Here is a 20,368-nt window from a genome sequence, read left to right as displayed (position 1 = left end):
AAGCCCAGGATCAAGTATCTCCTACACCCAGGCCCTACATGTGGAAACAGCTGTTCAAACTGTAACAAAACCAGGTTGATTGTGTCAGTCACAGAAGGAAAGTCAGCATAAATAGAGCTTGGAAAACCTGGCTTATCTCTCAGGATTGCCCCGTGGGCAAGGTAAATATTTAGTTCCAGCCCTGGAATGGTGCCTGCTAATTCTGTGTTTTGCTATCATTTTTTTAAATTCATTCATCCTGCAAACATCTGCTGCCTGCCCCGTTTGTGTGGCCAGCCAAGGCGTGGCACTTCCATACTCTGATGGCTAAGAGTCTTCGACCCTTCAAATCTTCTTCCTTCAGGGGATCTTGGTGGGGAAGAAGGTGGAGAGCAGACATTGAGGAGGGCTTCACAAAGGAGTCCCTTTTGAGCTGGGTTTTGGTTGGCGTGTTAACCTCACGAGAAAAACACAGGTAGGGAGGGGCAGGGGATAGCGTTCAGATCTAGGGAACAACATGTCTCGGGCTGGCTAGTGACTTCTAAATGCAAGCTTCCCTGGAAGCACTTCCAGGCCAGCAGCTCTCAGTTCAAGGGAAGCAGCGCAGACCGTAGAGTTTGTAGATCTGGTAGCCACCCATTGGCTGGCAGGGGCAAGTCCCTTTACCTCTCTAAACCTCAGTTTCCTTCAGAAAAATGGCAGAGCATGGTGATGATCCAAGGGTGGGCATGAGTACCAAATTCTATGGGTCCAAGTCCCAGCACCACTGTACAACTTGCCACTCATGGGTCCCTTGCATTTCGTTCCCTCCTCTGAAAATGGAGAAAATAGAAATGCACATCTCAGAAGCTTGTTTTAAGGATTGAGACATAAAGCATGCCAAATAGTTTTACCTGAATAAATATTAGCTGCTATTAGTATGCTGTTATTTGCGTAGAGTCAGGACTAGCAATGCCTGTGCCTGGGTTCTTCCAATCCAGTATTGATTGAAAGTCTACTATGTGCTCTATGCCATTGGGGCACTGATGAGCCCAAACTGCCCCACAGGTTGGCTTCCCCAGGAAGCTGACAGAGTTCAGTGTACAAGATGTTTATTAAGAAGTGCCTCTAGGACCTTCCAACACCTGTGGAAGAGAGCAAAGGAAGCAGGGTAGGATAAGGGAGGGATGCAGCTGCCACACAGGCCCAGTGGTAACCTTGGCTGACCCCACCAAGAGCTCTGGAGCTGGAATGGTCCCTGGGAGTCACCTCGAATTGGGCTCTCTTTATCCCCCCATGCTGATCGGTTTTTGGCTGGAGGCTGCTGCAGAAAGGAGTGTGACCTGGAGTGAAGGGGCTTCCTTTCCCTAGAGAGGCCGACAACTGAAGGCATCCACACTCTGACAGTGCTCACTGCTGGGACAAGTCTAGGGCTGCCTATGGCTCTGAGCTGGGCAGCACATCATCCACCACAAACAGATGGAAATGCCTGCTGTCCTGAAGAGGCTGTGCCAGTGGGAGCTCTTGCTCTAAAGATTACTGTCAGGATTCAATGGGATAGTGGATGTAAAGTACCTTACAAAGGGCCTGGCATGCAGATAATGATAGCTGAAGGTAGGAAAACATATCAGGGTGATTACAAGGCGAAAGGAATGGGAGGAAGGGTGTCTGATGGACAGAGGGAACTCAGCTGCTGACTGGTGTCTGGGTCCTCTTCCTGTACTCCAGGCTGTGACGCCAATAAGCACTCCGACGCCCACAGTGTTCTGCACCTCTTGAGTCTCTCCTCAGTTTGTAAATAAAACCCTGGCACCCAGCCCCTTCTGACCCCACCTGGACACGGAGGCCAGACGCTGCCTGAGGGCTCCCTTCCTCAAGAGGTGGCTGGTGTGATGGTGGCGGGGCTGCAGGAAGGGACCCTGGCCCTCCAGCTCAGGGAGGCGGGAGTCAAACAGAGGCCAAAGGAGAAGGAATGAGGCCTTGGCACTGGCCTCTCCCAAGACTTTGGAAAACTGTGGGGAGGAAGCCCATTACCGCAAAGTGTACCCAGCTGCCCTTCAAACAGGGAGCCCAATACCAGGCAGGGAAGGGGAAAACCCCTCAACCAGTGTGCTATCAGTTCCTGGAGGGTGTGGCCAGTGGGAGGGAGAGGAGATGGCCAAGGAGGAAGTGGTGGCTGCCTTGGTCTCTGACCCCTCCTTTTGTCTGCCCTTCCTCTTGGCCTCAGTTTCCCTGACATAGATGGAATGAGGGTAGGGTCACTACATCTGGTAAATACAAAATCAAGATGCTTATGCAGCTAAACAACATAATGTTTTAGTATAAGTATGCCCCATGCAATTTTGGAGATACACTAAAAAAAAAAAAAAAGTGTTTATCTGAAATTCAAATTTATCAGGCAATACTGGGTGGGTACAGACCATAAGCTGGGGGAAGCCTGCAGCAAATCCAGACAGTATAATAGGTGTACTGGCAGATGGCCAGGGACAGAACCAGCAGTGGAGAAAAGGACCCATCAGAGGGCAAATGTGGTAATCCTGCTGCTCCTGAGGAAGGACCAGAGGAAAATGAAATGGATCCCACAGCAGGAAAGCGGCAGGGGCCCTGGATAGTCTCAGCCAAACTCTAACCTGGACCGCCACCCAATAAGGCAGGAACATGAGAGCTGCAGAGCAGGCTGGGCTTCAGTTGGCCTCCCGCTCTTGTCTCTCTCTGTTGTTCTGAGTGACCTTGGTGAACTCTGGGCAAAGGTCAGGCTGGGGGGCCTGCCTCAGTGGACTGTTCTGTGTATGGGTGGGGTGGAGTGCTAGGGGGGGACATCAGAGTGTCTGAGTGGAGAAGTGGACCCCTGGAGGGGTCTTACAGTTTCTCCCTTCCATAGGAGTAGGACTGCCAGCCCATCTCACACCTACTCCTTACCACAGGGGCAAATCTATGCATCACTCCTCAGAATCCTGACCTCCACATATTCTTCCCTACCCCCATCTCTGGAAGTGGTCAGTTTCTCTCTGTCTGTAGGTCCTACCCATCCTTCAGTGCTCTAATAAAAACAATCATAATGATAACTACAAATTATTGAATACAAACTCTTGGCCAGGCATCTTGTTTCATCTTTACACTGACCTTATGAAGTAAATCGTCATCATGCCCATTTTACAGATGAGGAAATGGAGGCTCAGAAAGATGAATTAATGGGTCGCCTGGGTGGCTCAGTTGGTTAAGCTGACTCTTGATTTCAACTCAGTTCATGATCTCACTGTTCGTGAGTTTGAGCCCTGTATCAAGCTCTGTGCTGGCAGTGAGGAGCCTGCTTGGAATTCTCTCTCTCTCCCTCTCTCTTTGCCCCTGCCCCACTCACCTTCTCTCACTCCCTCTCAAAATAAATAAATAAACCTAAAAGAGAAGAAAGAAGAAAGAAAGAAAAAGGAAAGAAAGAAAGAAGAAAGAAAGAAGAAAGAAGAAAGAAAGAAAGAAAGGTGAATGAAGTTACCAAAGGCTTCTCACTTGCCTTTCACAGCTGTGGAAGAGGACTACAATCTAAGTCTGTGTGGCTCTGGGGCCCATGCTCCCATGTGTCTATGCCTGTATTTTGTAGACCTGGTACTGCTGTGCCCTATGTGTCTGCCCTTGGGTCAGAAGTCCTGGGGAAAGAGCACAGACTGGTTTTTTTTTTTTTTACCTGAATCCTCAGTCCCTGGCACAGAGGAAATAATAGTGTTTGTTGAAAGATCAAAATGTACCTTTGTCCCTTCCCTGTCCCCTGGCCCTCTCCCTCTCCTCCCAGGCCTTGCAGCAGCCAACACTTGGAATGTGAAGAGCCTTCCACGTGTCCATTCTCAGCTGGTGCTAAGGCTCAGAGGAAGGAACTGGCTTGTGACTTGTCTGTCCTGTAGCTGTCCTCCAAAGGAAGCCCCTCCCCAGGGCTGCCTGGGCCCAGGGGCATGTCCTTAGTCCCTAGAGGAGATAATGCCTTTGTCCCTACTCAGATAAACAAACAGAGCCCGCTAGATGTGTAATTCGAGGTGCAGGAGCAGCGCCCCACCCACAGAGATGGGCCTGGCTTTCCTCCCAAGGTCACCAGCAGGAGCCTGAAGATAGCTAGGTCCAGTTAGCCCATTTTGTAGATGGATAAACAGGCCCAGAAACATGGGAGCCCTGTTCCCAGGCCTGCAAGGCCACCAGCTTCCCTGCCTCTTCCCACACATAAGCACAGAGCCTCAGGGTGGTCCCACCACATGGGGATACTATTCACAATGTGGTCTCCATATAGGCACCCCTAGAGTTTTGTGACATGGTGGCCTTTTTGCATACAGGTATGCATGTGCATGCTCACTTCACCACCACCCATGATGCTGGGCCCCTATAGACCCTTCTACTTTCCCCCCCCCCCCCCCCCCCCCCCCCCCATATACTCCAGGCACTGTCAGATCAGAGCACAGGAAGCAGGACCAGCAAGTGTGCAAACTGAGAGCCAAGATGGGGAAGTTTATTTTCCAAGAATCATCTAAACACATGGGGAGTATTTTTAGCCCCTGGCTCCCACCCAGATGCCAAACCTAAACGGGGCCAGAGAGGGAGCCCAGAGAGAAGAGCCATCAGGGATACAGAGCAGCCAGGGGAGACAGGGTGGGACAGGGTGCTACAGACCCCACCCTACCCCGGATCCAAAGATCTGTCTCTCTGGGAACTGCCACAGGCCAAAAGTAGCAGTGGGAGCCAAGGAGGTGCAGAGTAGCGACCCCAAGTTCTGACAGGTCTCCTAACCCCTCTCTGTGCCTCAGCATCCTTATCTGTGCAACAAAGAAATAATGCCACCCTTTACGAGGATTGTAGAGAGGTCCATGTCTGGCCCTCAGCAGGCATTGGATGAATGTGAATCATGGTCTGTGCTCGGAGCCAGTAACCTCAAAGAAGTCAGGTGCCGACCAAAACTGTCAGGCACTGAGCCTTCCTCAGGCCTGGCCAGCTGCAGTGAAGAGTGTGTGTGTGTGTGTGTGTGTGTGTGTGTGTACACACTGTATGCCCGATGCAATGACCGAGGAGCATCAGAAGTAAATGAAAGCAGGGCTGTGGGGAAGGCAGGCAGGACTCTTTCTGAGTAAGGTTGCCCCTGGTGATCCCTATCATCTCTGGCCACGTTGTGTCAGAAGCCAGTCTGGGTTGGGCACAAGGAACTTAGAATGTCCTCTCTAGAAAGGGATCTGCCCAGGGTGGTGGTGGGGCAGCATGGAGGGATTGAATTTACTCAGAAGAGGAGGCTCTCAAGAACACACACCCCACAAGAGGGATTGCCTGTCAATCTCAACCTCCAGGATATGGGGGCTAATTCCAGGAATGGCTCCTGCAGTAACTGTCTGGGAATGACCTTGCTATGAATCATGTGCTGACGGCACCTACTCAGCTTTAAGCACGCAGGGGAAGTCAGGGGAGAGGCTTGAGCCCTGGGACCTGAACAAGCTGTGCCAATTCTGTCCTCCACTGGCCAGGTTTATTATTGTGGGGTCAGGGGGACAAGAGACGGTCACGTGCCTTCCGCAGGGGTTCCTTTAAGTCCCTTGGAGAGAGTTGGGACTTCCGGGTTCTGCTGCCCTGTTTTTTACTGAATGCTGCCTTGAGGGCAGGGACAGGGGTGGGGCTTTATTGGGGAGGGGGGGAGTTTGGATTTCTGAGAACCCTGAGCCTTGGGTGGGAGGGATCGGGTACAAAAAACCTCAGATCCCCCACAGGCTGCACCAGGAACCAAAAAGAACAGGTTTGGTGCCCACACACCCCCTGCTGACACACGCCACCTGCTGTTGCCATGGTGACCATAACACCACCCCCACTGCTGTGTGGTCACTGGTGAAGGGAGAGGGGTGCTTATTCTTGGTCACGAAAGGAAAGGGGAGGGGAGGCTTCTCCCTCTCCGCAGGCTCTGCTGGGAGTGGTCAGTCAGGGGCTCTGAGGGTGTCAGGGCGGCAGAGGGCTTAGAGGTCACCTCTGCCAACCAGCTCCCCTTCAGAGAGCGACAGTATGCCTGCCAGGGCTTCTAGCATCGCATAATGGAATCCCTTGAGTGCCTGACTAGCTCGCATGTCTTCCTGCGGGGAAGTTCACCATGTACAGACGGTAGAGCCTGTTAGAGAGGTTGTCCCCACAGACATGGCCCTGGCCTCCTCTTTACCTAGCAAGGCCCCTTCTCCTCCCCTTCCCCCACCCTCATGCTCCTCCAAAATCCAGCCCTGCCCTAGATGATGAGATCCCAGAGCCTGGGGCCCCTTAACTCTGGGTTGCTGACTTGGGACCTGTCCATGGGGCCCTTATTTCCTTCTCCTCCAGTTTTCTGGGCCCTTCCGCCCATACCTGCCTCTTCCTGGTCTCACTTGCAAAGTGTTCAAAGACCTGTGATCCATCAGCTCCTGGATCCCTGCAGCAGCCTCCCCTCACTCATCACCCCTTAGCTGTTTCCCAATGAAACACATCAGGCTCTAGCTAGCTGTCTCTAGGGGCTCCCAGCTCTTTCACATTCAAAACCAAAATCCTTATAATGTCTTAGTGCAAGCTCCTCCTGCCCCCCACACAACTGACCTCTCCCTTTTCCCCCTTCCTCCTCCCCCCTTCCTCCCCCTCCCCCCTCTCCCTCCAGCTCTCTTAACACAATTTCTCCCTCCCTCACTCCACTCCTGCTGGCTGGTCTCCATCCTGTTCCTCTGACAGGCACCCTCCCCTCCACACATGAACACCTGCTGGCTTCCTGATGGAAAGTCTGCCCCTGTCTGCAGAGACCTTCCCTTCCTGGTGTATCTTTCTCCATAGCTCTTGCTGCCTTCTGATACATGTACAGTGTGTATATTTTATTTATAGTGACTCTAACTAGACTGTGGACTCCAGGAGGGCAGGCAGGCATTTATTGTCTGTCTTCCCTGCCACATCCCCAGTGCCTAAAACATAGATGCTCAAGAAATATTTGGACAAATAAATGAACCCCCTCTCACCTACCTTGCCTAGGCTGTACCACACACAACCTGCACTCTCCACCCCTAGTACAGAGAAGAAAGTGCTAGGCTGGATCCTGAGCCACTTCTGCTAGAGCCCCCTCTGTGGCCTCCATGTATTATCCTCTCCTTTCTGAGCCTCAGCTTCCCCCATTATACAATGAAGAGGCTGGATTGGAACTTCTCTGGTTTTCTTTTCTTTCTTTTCTTTTCTTTTTAAAAATTTATTTATTTATTTTAAGAGAGAGCAGGAGATGGAGGAGGGGGAGAGGCAGAAAGAGGGACAGAGAAAATCCCAAGCAGCCTCCACGCTGTCAGTGTAGAGCCTGACACAGGGCTTGATCTCACAAACTGTGAGATCATGACCTGAGCCAAAATCAAGAGTCAAAAGTGTAACCAACTGAGCCACCCAGGTTCCAGAACTTTTCTGGCTTTCGCTGTGTTGGAACTCAGAGCTATCTTTGCATCTCTCCAAATGGGATGCAGACAGAGAGTTCAAAAAAGGTGGGAGGGGGGCAAAAGGTAGGAGGAGATGCCCCATGGTCCTTGCGTAGAAGAAATATCCAGGCCTTAAGGCTCCTACCCTGGAATGGCGGTGGGTTGAAGGGAACAGAACAGAGACAGTCATGGAAACTAAAAATAGACCTGAGAAAGGCTTCTCCAAAAATATATCCGTTTAATCATCATCAAAATCCAAGCTAGGAAGCCTGAGGAATGGAGGCCCCAGGCCTCTATGGGATGAGAGCAGAGGTCAAGTGTCCAGAAGTGACCTATCATGCGAGGAAGCCAGCCAACAGACAGGTGAGCATGGGGACCAGCAGGGTTGGCAAGGGTAAGGGCAGCAGCTGTCCTGGGGCCTGAGACTTGAACACCAGGCGCTGTCCCTGGCGCTGCAGTGGCCTGACATTATCTGTCATTTTCAGTTTCTGCTCCGAGTCGTAGTAGAGCTTCGTGGAGAACGCAGCAATCTGTGGAAGGGGCAGGGCTCAGCAGGAAGCAGGGAGCAAGCATAGCTACATTTCCTGCTGTGTGACCCCAGGCCAGTAACCTTGCTTCTCTGAGCCCTCACTAATAAGGAGGCTCAGAATCTCTAACTCTCAGGGTTTTGTGCAGATGAAAAGAAAAAGGGGATATAGACTACTTGGCACTGGTGGGGGCTTAGTTCCTATTAGCTTCACTTAGCTGGGAAGCTAAGGACATACAGCTCACAGTTTTGCAGCCCCACAGTCACTGATCACTGATGTATTATCACTGCTACTATAGAACAGTGGTTCTCAGATTTCAGTGTGCAGTAGTATCACAGCTGGGGGCGAGGAAGGGGGGATGCTTGCTGGGCCCCACTTTGCCAGGCCCCGCCCACACAGTTTCTGATTCGGTAGGACTGGGGTGAGGCCCAAGAATTCGAATGTCAAGCAAGTTCCCAGATGATGTTGATGCCACTGGTCCAGGGACCACTCTTTGAGAACCACTGTTCTGCAATGCAAGTATCACTAGAGCAGGGATTTGGGCCCTTTGGTTCACTGCTCTATCCCTAGAGCTTAGTGTGTTATAAGGATTCGAGCACCATTTGTTGAATGAATGGACTTGTTCCTACTGTGGCTATCCTGACCTTCTCTCAGCTGCTCCTGGCCAGCCTTGGACCCTCCCCCATGTTGACCCCTCTCCTCAGGACATTGGTTCCCTGCCCTCAGCTGGACAACTCCCACCTACTTACAGCGGGCAGCATGGGAGCCTTTTCTGACCTCCTCTGCCATAGCCTCCCCTCCAGCCCTCAAACTAGGGATGAGATAGGCCAGACCTGTCTTGTCCGCCCCAAGGAATGTCTATGGATTCCCTGGTGACCCATCCCCACCCCAGTCCAGGGTGCCTCTGTGGGGATCCAGAGGAATGGTGTGGGGAACTGGGCAGTGGGGGGCCACACCCTTGGCTGGGTCCTAGGTACCTGGTCCTTGTGGAGCTGAATGCGCTCCTGGAACACAGTCCAGACAACCTTCTCCTCGCAGCCTGGAGTGGTAAGTGAGCCCAGGTAGCGGAAGTAGTGCCTCAGTGTCTCCTTCTTGGGGAGCAGGTCTAACAGGCTGATGCTGTCATTCATTGTGGTGTTCATCTCTGGAGCAGAGGCAGAAAGAGAGGATACTGTCAGTTGGTGGGAGAAGCAGGGGATCCCTGAGAGCCCAGGCCACTGCATCACCCTAGCTCTTCCTTTGTAGGAAGAAGTCTCCTCTCTTCCCTTCACCCCCAGCCACTCACTGGGTCTGGGGACATAAGACAGCGCCTCCACCAAAGGCTGGAAGCCATCATTTTTCTCAGATCCGGCCTGGAACAGAACAGAAGGGGGCTTGACAGGGACATGTGGAGAGCCAGGGGTGACCACCAGCCCATTCTTCTGGACTGTGGTGGGGAGGGCAGGCAGCTTCTGGGACTGAGGCCCTGAGAGGCTCTGGGCTCCCCACCTGGGGGCAGAGAAGTCACTGAGAAACAGAGGGGAAGTCTGGATCCCCCCAGTCCCCTCCTGCCTTGCAGATCTCTGGATCCAAGAAGGAGCCTCTCAGACCCTGGCAGATGAGGGCCCCACCTCCACCAAGAAGGCCAGCACTGCAATCTCATCTTTGGGATCCTGGGCCTCTTTCTCGCTCCTCGATGTCCCCTTCTCTTTCTCATGTACTATGTGCATCTGGTGGGGAGTGAGAGGAATGGGGAGAGGGCCTGTGAGGCAGCTGGAACACCTTTCTTGCCACAGGCAGGTCCACCCAGAGCCCAACAAAAGTGTCAACACAGGAAAGGGCACTCACCTCCATGGCATAGCGAACCCCATTGAGGGTGTGTTCTGAGCCCTTATCCAACTCCTCTGACCAGTGCAGATGCATCTGCTTGGCTTGGTAGCGGGCAGCCAATCCCCCTCCAGTGACCGAGGCCTCATCCTCCAGCAATACCATCACTGGAGGGCACAAGAGGGGACAGAGTCCTTGCACCCACCTCCTCTAGCCCGTCCCAATTCCACCTAGGCAGAACCTTCTCTCCTACCTCCGACCCTTCATAGGCTACATGCCTGGGCCTGTGGAAATAGGATGGAATGGGACAGGTGACACAGCCCAGATTTTTTTCTGGCCTCTTATTGGCCTCTTTGCCTGCCTCTCCCTCTGCACATCCCAAACATGCAATTCAGCCCTCTCCCTGGTGCCCTGGGAGACAATGTCTACAGTCCTCAGCCCTGGGTCACCTGCCCCTGGGCTCAGTTTGGCCAACCCTGGATGGACTTTGATCCCTCCTACCTTTGCTCTCTGTCCACCAGGCACACGGAGCCACACATAGTTCCCTGAGCACCCCAAGCTGCTCCATACCTCTGTGCCTCTGCACATGTTGTTCCTTCTTCCTAGAATGCTGCCCTTCTCCCATAGCAGACCGGTCTGATTAAAGTACTGAAAATACTATGAAGTGTTCCCTCCTTTATAAGGCCCTTCCTGTTTCCCCCTACCCTCCCACTGCTAGGCTTTGCAGTCCTTCCTCAGCAAAGGTGGACCTGCACCTAGTCATCCCTGGAGAAGCCCACCCATCCAAGTCTTCTGGAACTCAAGGGTCCCCGGACCAGGTGCCCATGCCTGCCCAGGTCCCCTATCCCATCTGCCTGAGACCCACCTGAATGCCCATTGTTTTGGACTTTCCACTTTTGCTTCTTGTCATAACCAGAGAAGGAGAAGAGTCCCAGGTTTGGGTCTACCTGTGCCTCGGTAGTGACAATGTTGATGGGGGACTGGCGGTTCTTCTTGCAGTCTCCACCCCATTGGCTAGGCCCTGAGCAGGGAGGGAGGGTGGGCTGAGAGTCAGGGGCACATAGCACCTCCTCAAGTTCAAGGAGGGGAATGGGAAGGTGCTTGGAAGCTGTGGAGAGGAGTGCCCTGGAAGGGGGCTTAGGAAAGCCTAACTAATGTTAAGCATTATCTGAGGACTAAGAGGCAGGGAAGCAGACCTGGAGGAGGCTGATTCCCTGTAGCCAGTTGATAGAGGCTTGGGAATGGGGCAGCACCAGTCACTGAAACACAGTACAGACCAGAGGAAAGCAGACTGTGGGGACATGGATCAAATTTGGGGGAAAAAATGCAAAGGACAACTTCCCAGGTCCACCCAAAGAGGTGTCACTGGAACAGACCGAACTCTTCCTTTTGTTATATGAGCAAAATGTGGGGCACCTGGCTGGCTTAGTCGGTGGAACATGTGACTCTAGATCTCAGGGTTATGAGTTCAAGCCCTACACTGGACATGGAGCCTACTTAAAAAAAAAAAAAAAAAAAGCAAAATGTATCTCTACATATGATGCTACTGCTGATTTATTTGATAGAAGACATCCTCTTGTTGATAGTGACAGGAGATGCCAGGGACGATTCAGGTCACTCTACATTCCCTGTCTCCTCAGGACCAGGACTGTGTGTGTGTGTGTGTGTGTGTGTATGAAGAACTGATATCTGACTAAGGAGCCATCATTACCCTTATCCTTCCCACCCTCCCTGGGTCTTCATTTTGACTTGGGCAGTCCCCACCACACAGAAAGGCCTGTCAGTAAGTCGTGCTATACTTACCCAAGCAAGCATAGTTGGAGGCCTTGGCTTGAATGTCGTAGCACCAGTGTGAATCTGGAATAGGCAGAGGAAGGATATGAAGTCTGTGTCAATGTATTTGTGCACACATATGTCTCTAGGAATGCACTTGAGCTGTGTATGCACAAGCAACACTGTTTCTGCGTGTGTTTGTGTGTGCGCACGCACATGTGCACGTACATGGTGGGTCAGAGGCTAGGAATATCCATGGAGTCAGAGACCCCCTTGGGTTGGGATGGAGCATTCCTGGAGTCTCAGACAGAGGGCCCAAAGGAAGGAGGCTAAAGAAAATATAGGGATGGGGCGGAGGCAGTACAATCAGCCAGGCCCCAGGTGTCCTGACCCACAGCACATCATGCCCGGGGCACTACTCCTCAGGCAAAAAAGTCACCCTTGAGGGACCTTAGGGGGGCCTTCTGAGGCTACCAGCTCTACCCCGGGATTGGTCTCCACACTCTCTTCCAATTGCTTTCAGCCCCCTCCTCCCTTGCATCTCCCACCCTAAACCTGGAAGGGCGGTTCTGGAAAGAGCACAGGAGAAGAATTAGCCCAGTCTCCCTTCCTGGGACAATAGAGCCAGGTTCAGCCTGGCCGCCTTCCCAGAGTTGATCCGGATGATGGAGGAGATTAGACTAGCCCCTCCCTGGAACACACACCCTCTTGTGTTATTAAGACCCATTCTGGGCTAAACTCTCACAACCAATCGGGAAAGGCAGTCAGGCTTTTTCCCCTGTCCCATTACCTCACAATCCTGGTTCATGGGGCCAGATTCAGGTTCTAATCCCAGCTCTGGTTCAGGGCAGTAGAACCAGCATCTCTGAAAAGAGGCAGCGCTACAAACCTACTACACTAAATGCAAGATGTTACCATGGGGGGAAACTGCAAGGGCAGAGGGGACACCCTTTGTGCTTTCTGCTCAGTTTTTCTGTAAACCTAAAACTGCTCTATAAGTATAGTCTATTGATTACAAAAAAAAAAAAAAAAAGGCTGAAGCAGCAGGATGGACAAAACATTTGATCCAGAGCTGGAATCCTGGCTGGGCCACATGGGCACTGCAGGTTTAGCGGCAAGTCACCTAATCTCTCTGAGCCTCAGTTTTATCATCTGTCAAGTGGAGCTAATACCATCCACCTCACTGGGCTGTGGGAGGATTAAATGAGAGATAGTAGAGTATTCCAGGCAACCTAGAACATAGTAAACTCCCTAATGGATCCTTCCCTTCCCTGGCCTCCCTCCCTCTGGCCTCAGATCAGTGCACAGATGGCCAAAGGCTGGGCAGAGAGGAGACAAATGAAGTGAGCTGGAAAGAACTCAGGGATGAGAAAATTCCTAAGAAAAGCACAGCTTCCCACTCAGCTGAGCTAAGGTCTCTGAGCACATCTCCCCCTTCCTGCCAGGCTGCCTCCCTCCACCCCACCTCCTCTGGAGTCCCTGGAATGGGGATGTGGTGAGGAGGGAGCCAGTAGGAGGTCAAGTTCTTGGTAGGGGAAGGAAGGAGGGGCTCCAGGCCAGGAGAGAGCATCCACAGAAAACAGGGCACTTTCTCACTCCAGGCCCTTCAGAGTCACCTAGGGTTTTTGAGTTTCCCAACTCCGGGTCAAAGCTGGCTCAGCCTCACTCAGAGTCTGACAGTCCCTGCAGTGTCTTCCCCACAACAATCTGTCCCCTGCCCTGGACTGGACTCTGCTGTTCCCAGAAATTGCTGCATCTGAGGAATCCCCATGCGGGTCAACTCTGCAAGGGGCTGTGGCCACTTCCCACCCAGGCCAATCTCTGCAGGTGGATAGAGCTCTGACGTTGGAGCCTGTTCACCTGGCCTCAGTCCTGGCTCTGCCTCTTGCTCAATCTCTGCAGGAGAATTACATGAACTTTTCTGAGACCTCCATTCTCCCTCAGAACGAACTGTTACCAAACACCCAGGACTTTGGTCAGTGTCCGAACAGACACTGAATAACATGGAAGGTCATTCACACCCATGGAAGGCTCCTTGTTATAATTATCCTATGTCTTGGGGCACCTGGGTGGCTCAGTTGCTTAAGCATCCAACTTCGGCTCAGGTCATGATTTCATTGCTCATGAGTCTGAGCCCTGCATCGGGATCTGTGCTGACAGCTCAGAGGCTGGAGCCTGTATAGGATTCTGTGTCTCCCTCTCTCTCTACCCTTCCCCCACTTGCACTTTCTCTTTCTCTCTCTCTCAAAAATAAATAAACATTAAAAAATTAAAAAAAAAATTCTCCTATGTCTTCCCCTCTCAAAGGTCCTGAAGGCAGAAGGGGCTTCCAAGTTTGACTGGGATGCCCAAGGGGAAGCCATTCCAGGGGAAGCCTTGCTTACGTCAGAGTCCTGAAGGGCAGAACCCCCTCTCAGCCTCCCCAGGGCCCATCTGATTCACACTGAGCCTTTCTTAGGAATTTGCTGTTCCCCTGACTCTGGCTACAGCTCCTGGTTTTGGAATGGTGACCTCTGATCCACTGTCTTAATCATGGAGACTTTTGCCCTGCTTGGCTGAATGCTCTTGTAACTACTCTCTTCTGGAGTCAAGAACCAGGAAAACATAATGTTGATGAGGCCAGGGGTCAGGTCCACGTCCGTGGGCTGAGGGGAGGGACTTTCAAGCAAGAGGCGGCAGGGTCACAAACCAGCTCAGGTTCCTATATTCATTCATGAGAGGGCTGCCCTTGCAAATAATTATGAGCCTGCTGCCTCAGTCCATCTCCATAGGGCAAGAGAGGCTCCCCACAGACAGATCTTGGCTCCAAGCTCCAAGTTCTACCTAGGTGACCTGCTCTGACCAGGGATGCAGTAATAGACATAACCACATCACCAATCACTTGCCCACCACCCTTCTGTTCTTTAGAGGTGACCGAAGTTCTCTGATGGACCTTGCTCAAGCTACCCTCCCACTCTGTGGGGAAGGAGGAATCCTGGAAACCAGCTCAGCAAAAAACCCAAGTATGTCCTGGCAAAGTCTCAGCAACTCCTGGCCAGGGTTCCGGGGCTCAGAAGAAGTCTATGTTCCTCTCCCCTCCTTCACCTTCCACAGCAGCAGATAGTCGGGAGTGTGATGTGCAGCCTCATCACTCTTCAGCCTCAAATGTCCAAGGGGATGAAATGGGTGGAGGAAGACAGGTCCCAAGATAGTTCCCAGTGAAAAAGCCTCAGCACTTAAGGAGAGCACAGCTTGCATGAAGGGGCAGCTGAGAAAGATTCCTGGCTGGCTGGTCCCAGGCAGTGGTAGAGCCATCACCGTCATCACATCTGGGGGAGTCTGCCACCCGCCACGCAGGCACTGCACTAAGTACTTACACCCATTATCTTATTTGAATCCTTAAAACACCTAAGGTCAGAATGACTATCCCTATATTGTAAACGAGAAATTTGAGATTAAGTGATTTACCCACCACCACACAGGTACAAAACAACCGAATTAATTGCAAAGTGTTTCTTTTTTCTTTTTCTACTAAGCCCACTGAAGCGGGTTTCAAACTCTCAACTTTACCTAGAAATTTTTTCACATCCTGTCTTTTCTCTTTTCTCCTCTCCTAGAAAGAAGCCAACAGTTTCTGCAAGATTCCCCTCATTCCCCCCTCCCCCCGGAACACCACACACACACACACACACACACACACACACACAACCGGCCAGCTAAATCTTTCTTGCAAAGGGCACACACTCTCCTCTGCTCCTGAGGACACCCTCACCACTCAATTCCAGAACTCCAAAGAGAGGAGCATCTAGCTTTGGAGAGTAAGTCTAGCCGGGTGAACCCCTAGGGGGACCATCGGAGGGGTAGCTAAGCTGGAGACTGGCAGATGGGGGCTTCCTGAAAAGGAGACCGTCCCCGTGGGGTCGCAGAAAAGATGCCTCCTGGATCTCTGCGCCCTGTGCGGCTGGAGGTGCTTTCGGCTCTTTATCAAATATTAACACACCACTCCCGCCACCTCCCACCTAGACGAATAATTAAGAGCTCGGACACACATTAATCTTTACATGAAAATCACCCTGGCCGGAAAGACCGGCTCGGCCAGGGCCTCGGGTCTCCTAGTGTCCCTGGCCTGCAGGCTCCCAGTACAGTGCTGGGGGCTGGGGAAGTGAAGGGGACAGGCAGCCTCAGGCGACAAGGAATCCGGGATACCTTGGAAAGGGGGGGGGGGAGGGGAAAGGGGGATACCAGGGACCCACCGCACACAATCTGCACCCGTGCTCTTGGGGAGGGACAGCCACTCAGCACCGAGCCCCGGCGGGACGGACTGCGACCGTCTGAGGAGCAAAGGCGCACGCAACTCCAGAAAGGGAAAGAACCGCTGCGTGCGTCGAGGCGGGTGGGAGAAGCATCCTCATCACTGACTGTCACGCTCGCGGGGCCGAGGTCCCGCAGGGCCCCGCGCGCCCCCCGCAGCCCTCCACACTCGTGCACACACCAGCTCCACAGCCGCATGTGGCCGTTCGTGTGCGCCCACTGGCTCGCGCCCGTCCCATCCGCTTGCCCCCGTCGCCGCGGCGGTGCCCAAGCAGCCCGAGCCCGACGCGCGCCCGGTGTCTCGCGCGCACTACGGCTGGGGGCGCAGAGGGGCCGGGCGGGAGCCCACGCGTTCACCTGCGCAGGCCAAGGGCCGGGCAGCAGCGAGGGCCAGGAGCGCAGGCAGCAGCCGCATCCCTCACAGGAGCAAACACGCCGCAGAGCCGGTGGGCGCGCGCCGTGGAGGCCTCCGGGGGTGCCGCGATCATGCGGGACCGGGTTTTATAGCGGAGCCGCTACGGGAGGGAGCCCCGACAGCGGGACGCTGAGAGTAGCTCCTCCCCCTGGCGGAGCCTCTCCTCCCCGCGTCCTGTCCCAGCGCTGAAATCCTCCGCTCCCCTCCTGGCCTTCCCACCCCCTGCCGAGCCACCTTGTGCCTTGTGCCCGGAACAATCCTCTTCCCTTCCTCCGCCAGCTCCTTTCCTCTCTGCCCAGAGGTCGTGCCCTCCCCGCCATAGCCCCCTGTCCCCATCCCACACGGGGTCTCCGGTTTGGGAACAGGGTGGCGACTTCGCGAGGTACTTGCTCGACACAACGGTGGGTGCCCATATTCCTGCCTTTGATCGTTTTGGCCTGGACCCCTGCGCAGCCCTCTCGCCTCGGAAGCAGTCCGCCGGGGCCTTGGAATGGGCTTGAGTTGGGGGTGGGCGGGTGTACATAGCCTCCGAAGGATGCTGGAGTTGAGGAATGTGTACGGGTGTTCGTTGAAACAGATGTCCTCAGAAAGAAGGCTTGCTTTTCTCACTCAGTGGTCGCTGATACTCTGGGTATCATCTCTTTTCTGTTTCCTCCTAGGCTGCTCCAAACTTATTTTCTAAGCAGACCAAAGACCCTTCTTCCAACAGCGAAGACGCCCCTAAATTGCTGTGTGTTTTTGTGATGGTCAGAGCAGGGGTGCGGTGAGGCGGCAGAACTAAGAAGTAGAGTCCAAGGGCTCAGTGTGAGAGAAACTTATGGGGTCAGAGGGACGGGGCTGGTTCCTCTTGAGCCCCCCCCAACCCCTAAGATGAGATGGGAAGAGAAAAGACAGGGGTCTGAATGGACCCTTAGTTCACTTGTCTGTCAGGATCTTCAGAGGGGGCCAGGGAAAGGAAAGTTTTCTTGAAGGAACTGGGCTGAGGGCCGCCATAGAGAGGAAGCTGCCTCTTGTCTCAGGAGGGGTACTCCCTCTCCTGGCTTTGGCCCCCCTGCTGCAATGCCTCTGGATTCCTTCATGGCTCTAGGTACTGTGAGTCCCACATCTGGTGAAGGCTTCCGTGGGAGTTTGAAAGGCTCAGACTTGGGTAAGGAAGAGGGACAGGGAATCAAGCAGTGGGCCTGGGCCCCCTTCATCAACAGGAAGCCCCTGTTTTCTGGTCTAGTCGCTTCCCCATCCGCTGCCAACCTCTCAGCCCCCACCAGCCTTTGAACCTAAGCTAGGGACCTCTGAAGAGGGATTGTCTCCCCTAGAACTATCCAGGCAAAGGGGCTTCCTCCTTAGAGTCCTGGCTCTAATCAGCACTCCCCCCGTCCTGGCCCAGGATCACACAGCCTCAAGGAGCAACTTTGATCCTACAGAGAGGAGAGGGGGCGTCCACACCAGGCTTAGGGCTCTATTGTCCACACTGCTTTAGAATTTAATCAGCAACCAGGACCATGGGAGTCAGGGGAGGGATTCCACACCCTAGGGCCTTTTCTGTGGAGTGGATTTACGTCCACGAGGCTATAAAAATATATCTTTCAGGACTGAGGAATGGAGTGAGAAGGAACCCTATTTCTGGGAATGAAATCTACTTCAGGGATTCCCTGTGACCCCAGGCCAGCCCCTTGACTGCAGGAGAGACTTTGGAAACCTTTGGTGGGGTTAAGGGGCTACTGATCCCCTTCAAAGTCCATTCCATTGGGGCCTCCCAGAGGAGAAGAATGTGGGTGGGAGAGCTACACCCAGGTAATCCTACTCCACACTTTTGAGTGCGCCCCCTAGGATGCTGGGGCTAACAAGATAGGGGGGAGAACCAGGCCCTGGTATGGTGTACCGTTTGAGGCATGGGGCATGAATGGGGGCAGGTTAAGTCTGGGCACATCCTCACGAATGTTCCTTAATCATGGACACCACAAAGGCTGTACATTTGCAATGTGGGAGGTCAGAGGGTGGCTCCTTCTCTATATGTCATCTCTCCAAGGTTACACAGGTCAGGAGGCCCCCCCACTTTGAGTCTTAACATTCCCAGCCTTATCTCCCAGCCTAGACCCCTGTCCTGGCCTGCTATAAACTAGTCACCTGTCACTGTCTAGGCCCAGGGCCCTGTTCCCCTGGAGAGGACAAAGCCCTCATTCAAGCAGGGATCATTAGAGCTGGGATGGGCCCTGACACATCTCAGTGACTTACAGGACCCATAAAGCTGCCAGCCCAGGCCCACCAGCCCCAGCCCTGGCACAGGCTCTTTCCTCTTATTCCGCCCAGGGTCCCCAAGTGTCCTGCATTCAGGTCTCTGTTCTTCCTCTAACTGAGGGATGGCCTTGGGCAACTTTCCTACTCCTCTGTGATTGCAACTTCCTCATCTATAAAGTGGGGATGATAATCTCTACCCTGCTGACCTCTGCCAATAAACAGTTATTGGAACCAGTTGTGAGCCAGCACCTGCCCAGCCCAGACTTTCACAACCTGCCTCATGGTCCTGGGTGTAGCCATTGACCTGTGGCAGGTGCAGACATGAATCACAGTTGTCATCTTCTGGGGATGTTCACTCACATGGCCCTGGAGCAGGACAGAGGCAGTGGGAAAACTAAAGGGCTTTGAGGGCAGACAACCCTGGGATCACTTCTGGCTCGACACACTTGCTCTGTGAGGTCATCTGAGTCTCAGTTTCCCTCATTTGTAAAATGAAAGTCATATCCTATCTTCTTCATAGGTTGTTGTGAGAATTCTGTGACCTAAGTCTGAGATAGGCTGGCCCAGGCTAGCACATTAACACATGTCACCATGACCTCTAAATGAAGGTCCCTTTACCTGAATTAAACATGACCCTAGGCAGGTGTGGATGTGGCATCAGGTGGGACATTGGGCTAGGCCCAGGAAAGGTTCTTCCTGGACTCCCAGGACCTAGGGAGGGGTGAGGGAGGCTGAGGAGCAAGGAGCCTGCAGCCCCAACTGCATGGACTCAAGAATGTGAGATTCAGATTCAGCCCTTGCTGGGACTCTGATTGGCATGGGGTGGAAGCACAGGGAACAAGAATACTGCATTCCTGGTGTTAATAGGTCAGAGGAAGGCTTAATATATACCCCTAAAGAGAAAACTACCACATCTATGTTCAGGCGGTAAGGTGGGCAGACAGAGTATAAGGCAGAAGCTTAGAACAGGCTTTGGGCAATATTGCTCTGGGTTCACATCCCAACCCCAGCCCTCAGGCTCAATGTCCTAATCAGGAAAATGGGGAAAGGAGACCTGGGTGGCTCAGTAGGTTAAGGAAAATGGAGATGAAGACAGCACTCCCTCACCTGGTATGGTTAGGATCCAAGTATGTGATGCTGGGTAGATAGCCTGGTAGAGGTCTAGGCGCTTAGTAAAGTTCAATAAGCCTCAGCTGTAATTACTAACCATTAGGGGCAAAAATAGAATATGCCCTTGATATTATAGGAGCCCAGGGGAGTGGTACTTAACCCAGCCAGTAAGTGGGGAATTGGAGAAGGCCTCCTGGAGGAGATGAGACCCAAGCTGAGTTTTAGAAGACAAGTAGGTATTAACCCAAAATGAGAAGGGAAATCAGTCGGAGAGAACAGGATGAGAAGAGGCATAGAGTGGGATGGATAATCACCAAGTGAGAGGTGAGGGTGCCAAGAGATGGGATTGGAGGGGCATTTGGCATCAGATGTTGGAGTTAGAAGGTTGTACTGATACTTCCTTTGATGAGGGGTATATATCAAGACCCTGATTTTCTGGGTCAGGAAACCTCTTCAGAGAGGGTTGCTTGGCCCTAGAAAGGGACAGGGACCTTTATTTTATTTTTTTTTTTAATTTTTTTTTCAACGTTTATTTATTTTTGGGACAGAGAGAGACAGAGCATGAACAGGGGAGGGGCAGAGAGAGAGGGAGACACAGAATCGGAAACAGGCTCCAGGCTCTGAGCCATCAGCCCAGAGCCCGACGCGGGGCTCGAACTCACGGACCGCGAGATCGTGACCTGGCTGAAGTTGGACGCTTAACCGACTCGCCACCCAGGCACCCCAGGACAGGGACCTTTAATAACTTCTTTGAGTTACAAAAGAGGAAGCTGAGACTCAGAGAGGGTGGTGACTCACCCAAGTTGCCCAGCAAAGAGAAAACAGAGCTGAGGTCTGAACCC

The 20,368-nt window shown here is 53.0% G+C and overlaps 1 protein-coding gene across 1 annotated transcript; it reads right to left on the bottom strand.

Moving 5' to 3' along the window:
* Nucleotides 1-7,583: 7,583 nt before the first annotated feature.
* CA4 (carbonic anhydrase 4) lies at nucleotides 7,584-16,279 on the bottom strand. Its single transcript, XM_040496915.1, has 8 exons — nucleotides 16,124-16,279; nucleotides 11,507-11,560; nucleotides 10,569-10,724; nucleotides 9,725-9,870; nucleotides 9,508-9,606; nucleotides 9,183-9,249; nucleotides 8,875-9,041; nucleotides 7,584-7,900 (listed from the first exon to the last, which is right to left on the bottom strand). The coding sequence occupies exons 1-8, from the start codon at nucleotides 16,179-16,181 to the stop codon at nucleotides 7,706-7,708; spliced, it is 942 nt and encodes a 313-aa protein (XP_040352849.1). The 5' UTR covers nucleotides 16,182-16,279; the 3' UTR covers nucleotides 7,584-7,705.
* Nucleotides 16,280-20,368: the final 4,089 nt, after the last annotated feature.

Source organism: Herpailurus yagouaroundi, unplaced genomic scaffold, assembly GCF_014898765.1.
Source record: "Herpailurus yagouaroundi ecotype Mexico unplaced genomic scaffold, PumYag 189, whole genome shotgun sequence".
Classification (NCBI taxonomy): Eukaryota; Metazoa; Chordata; class Mammalia; order Carnivora; family Felidae; genus Herpailurus; species Herpailurus yagouaroundi.
The sequence above is the reverse complement of the archived record's forward strand: the minus strand, read 5'-3'. Positions and strand labels throughout refer to the sequence as shown.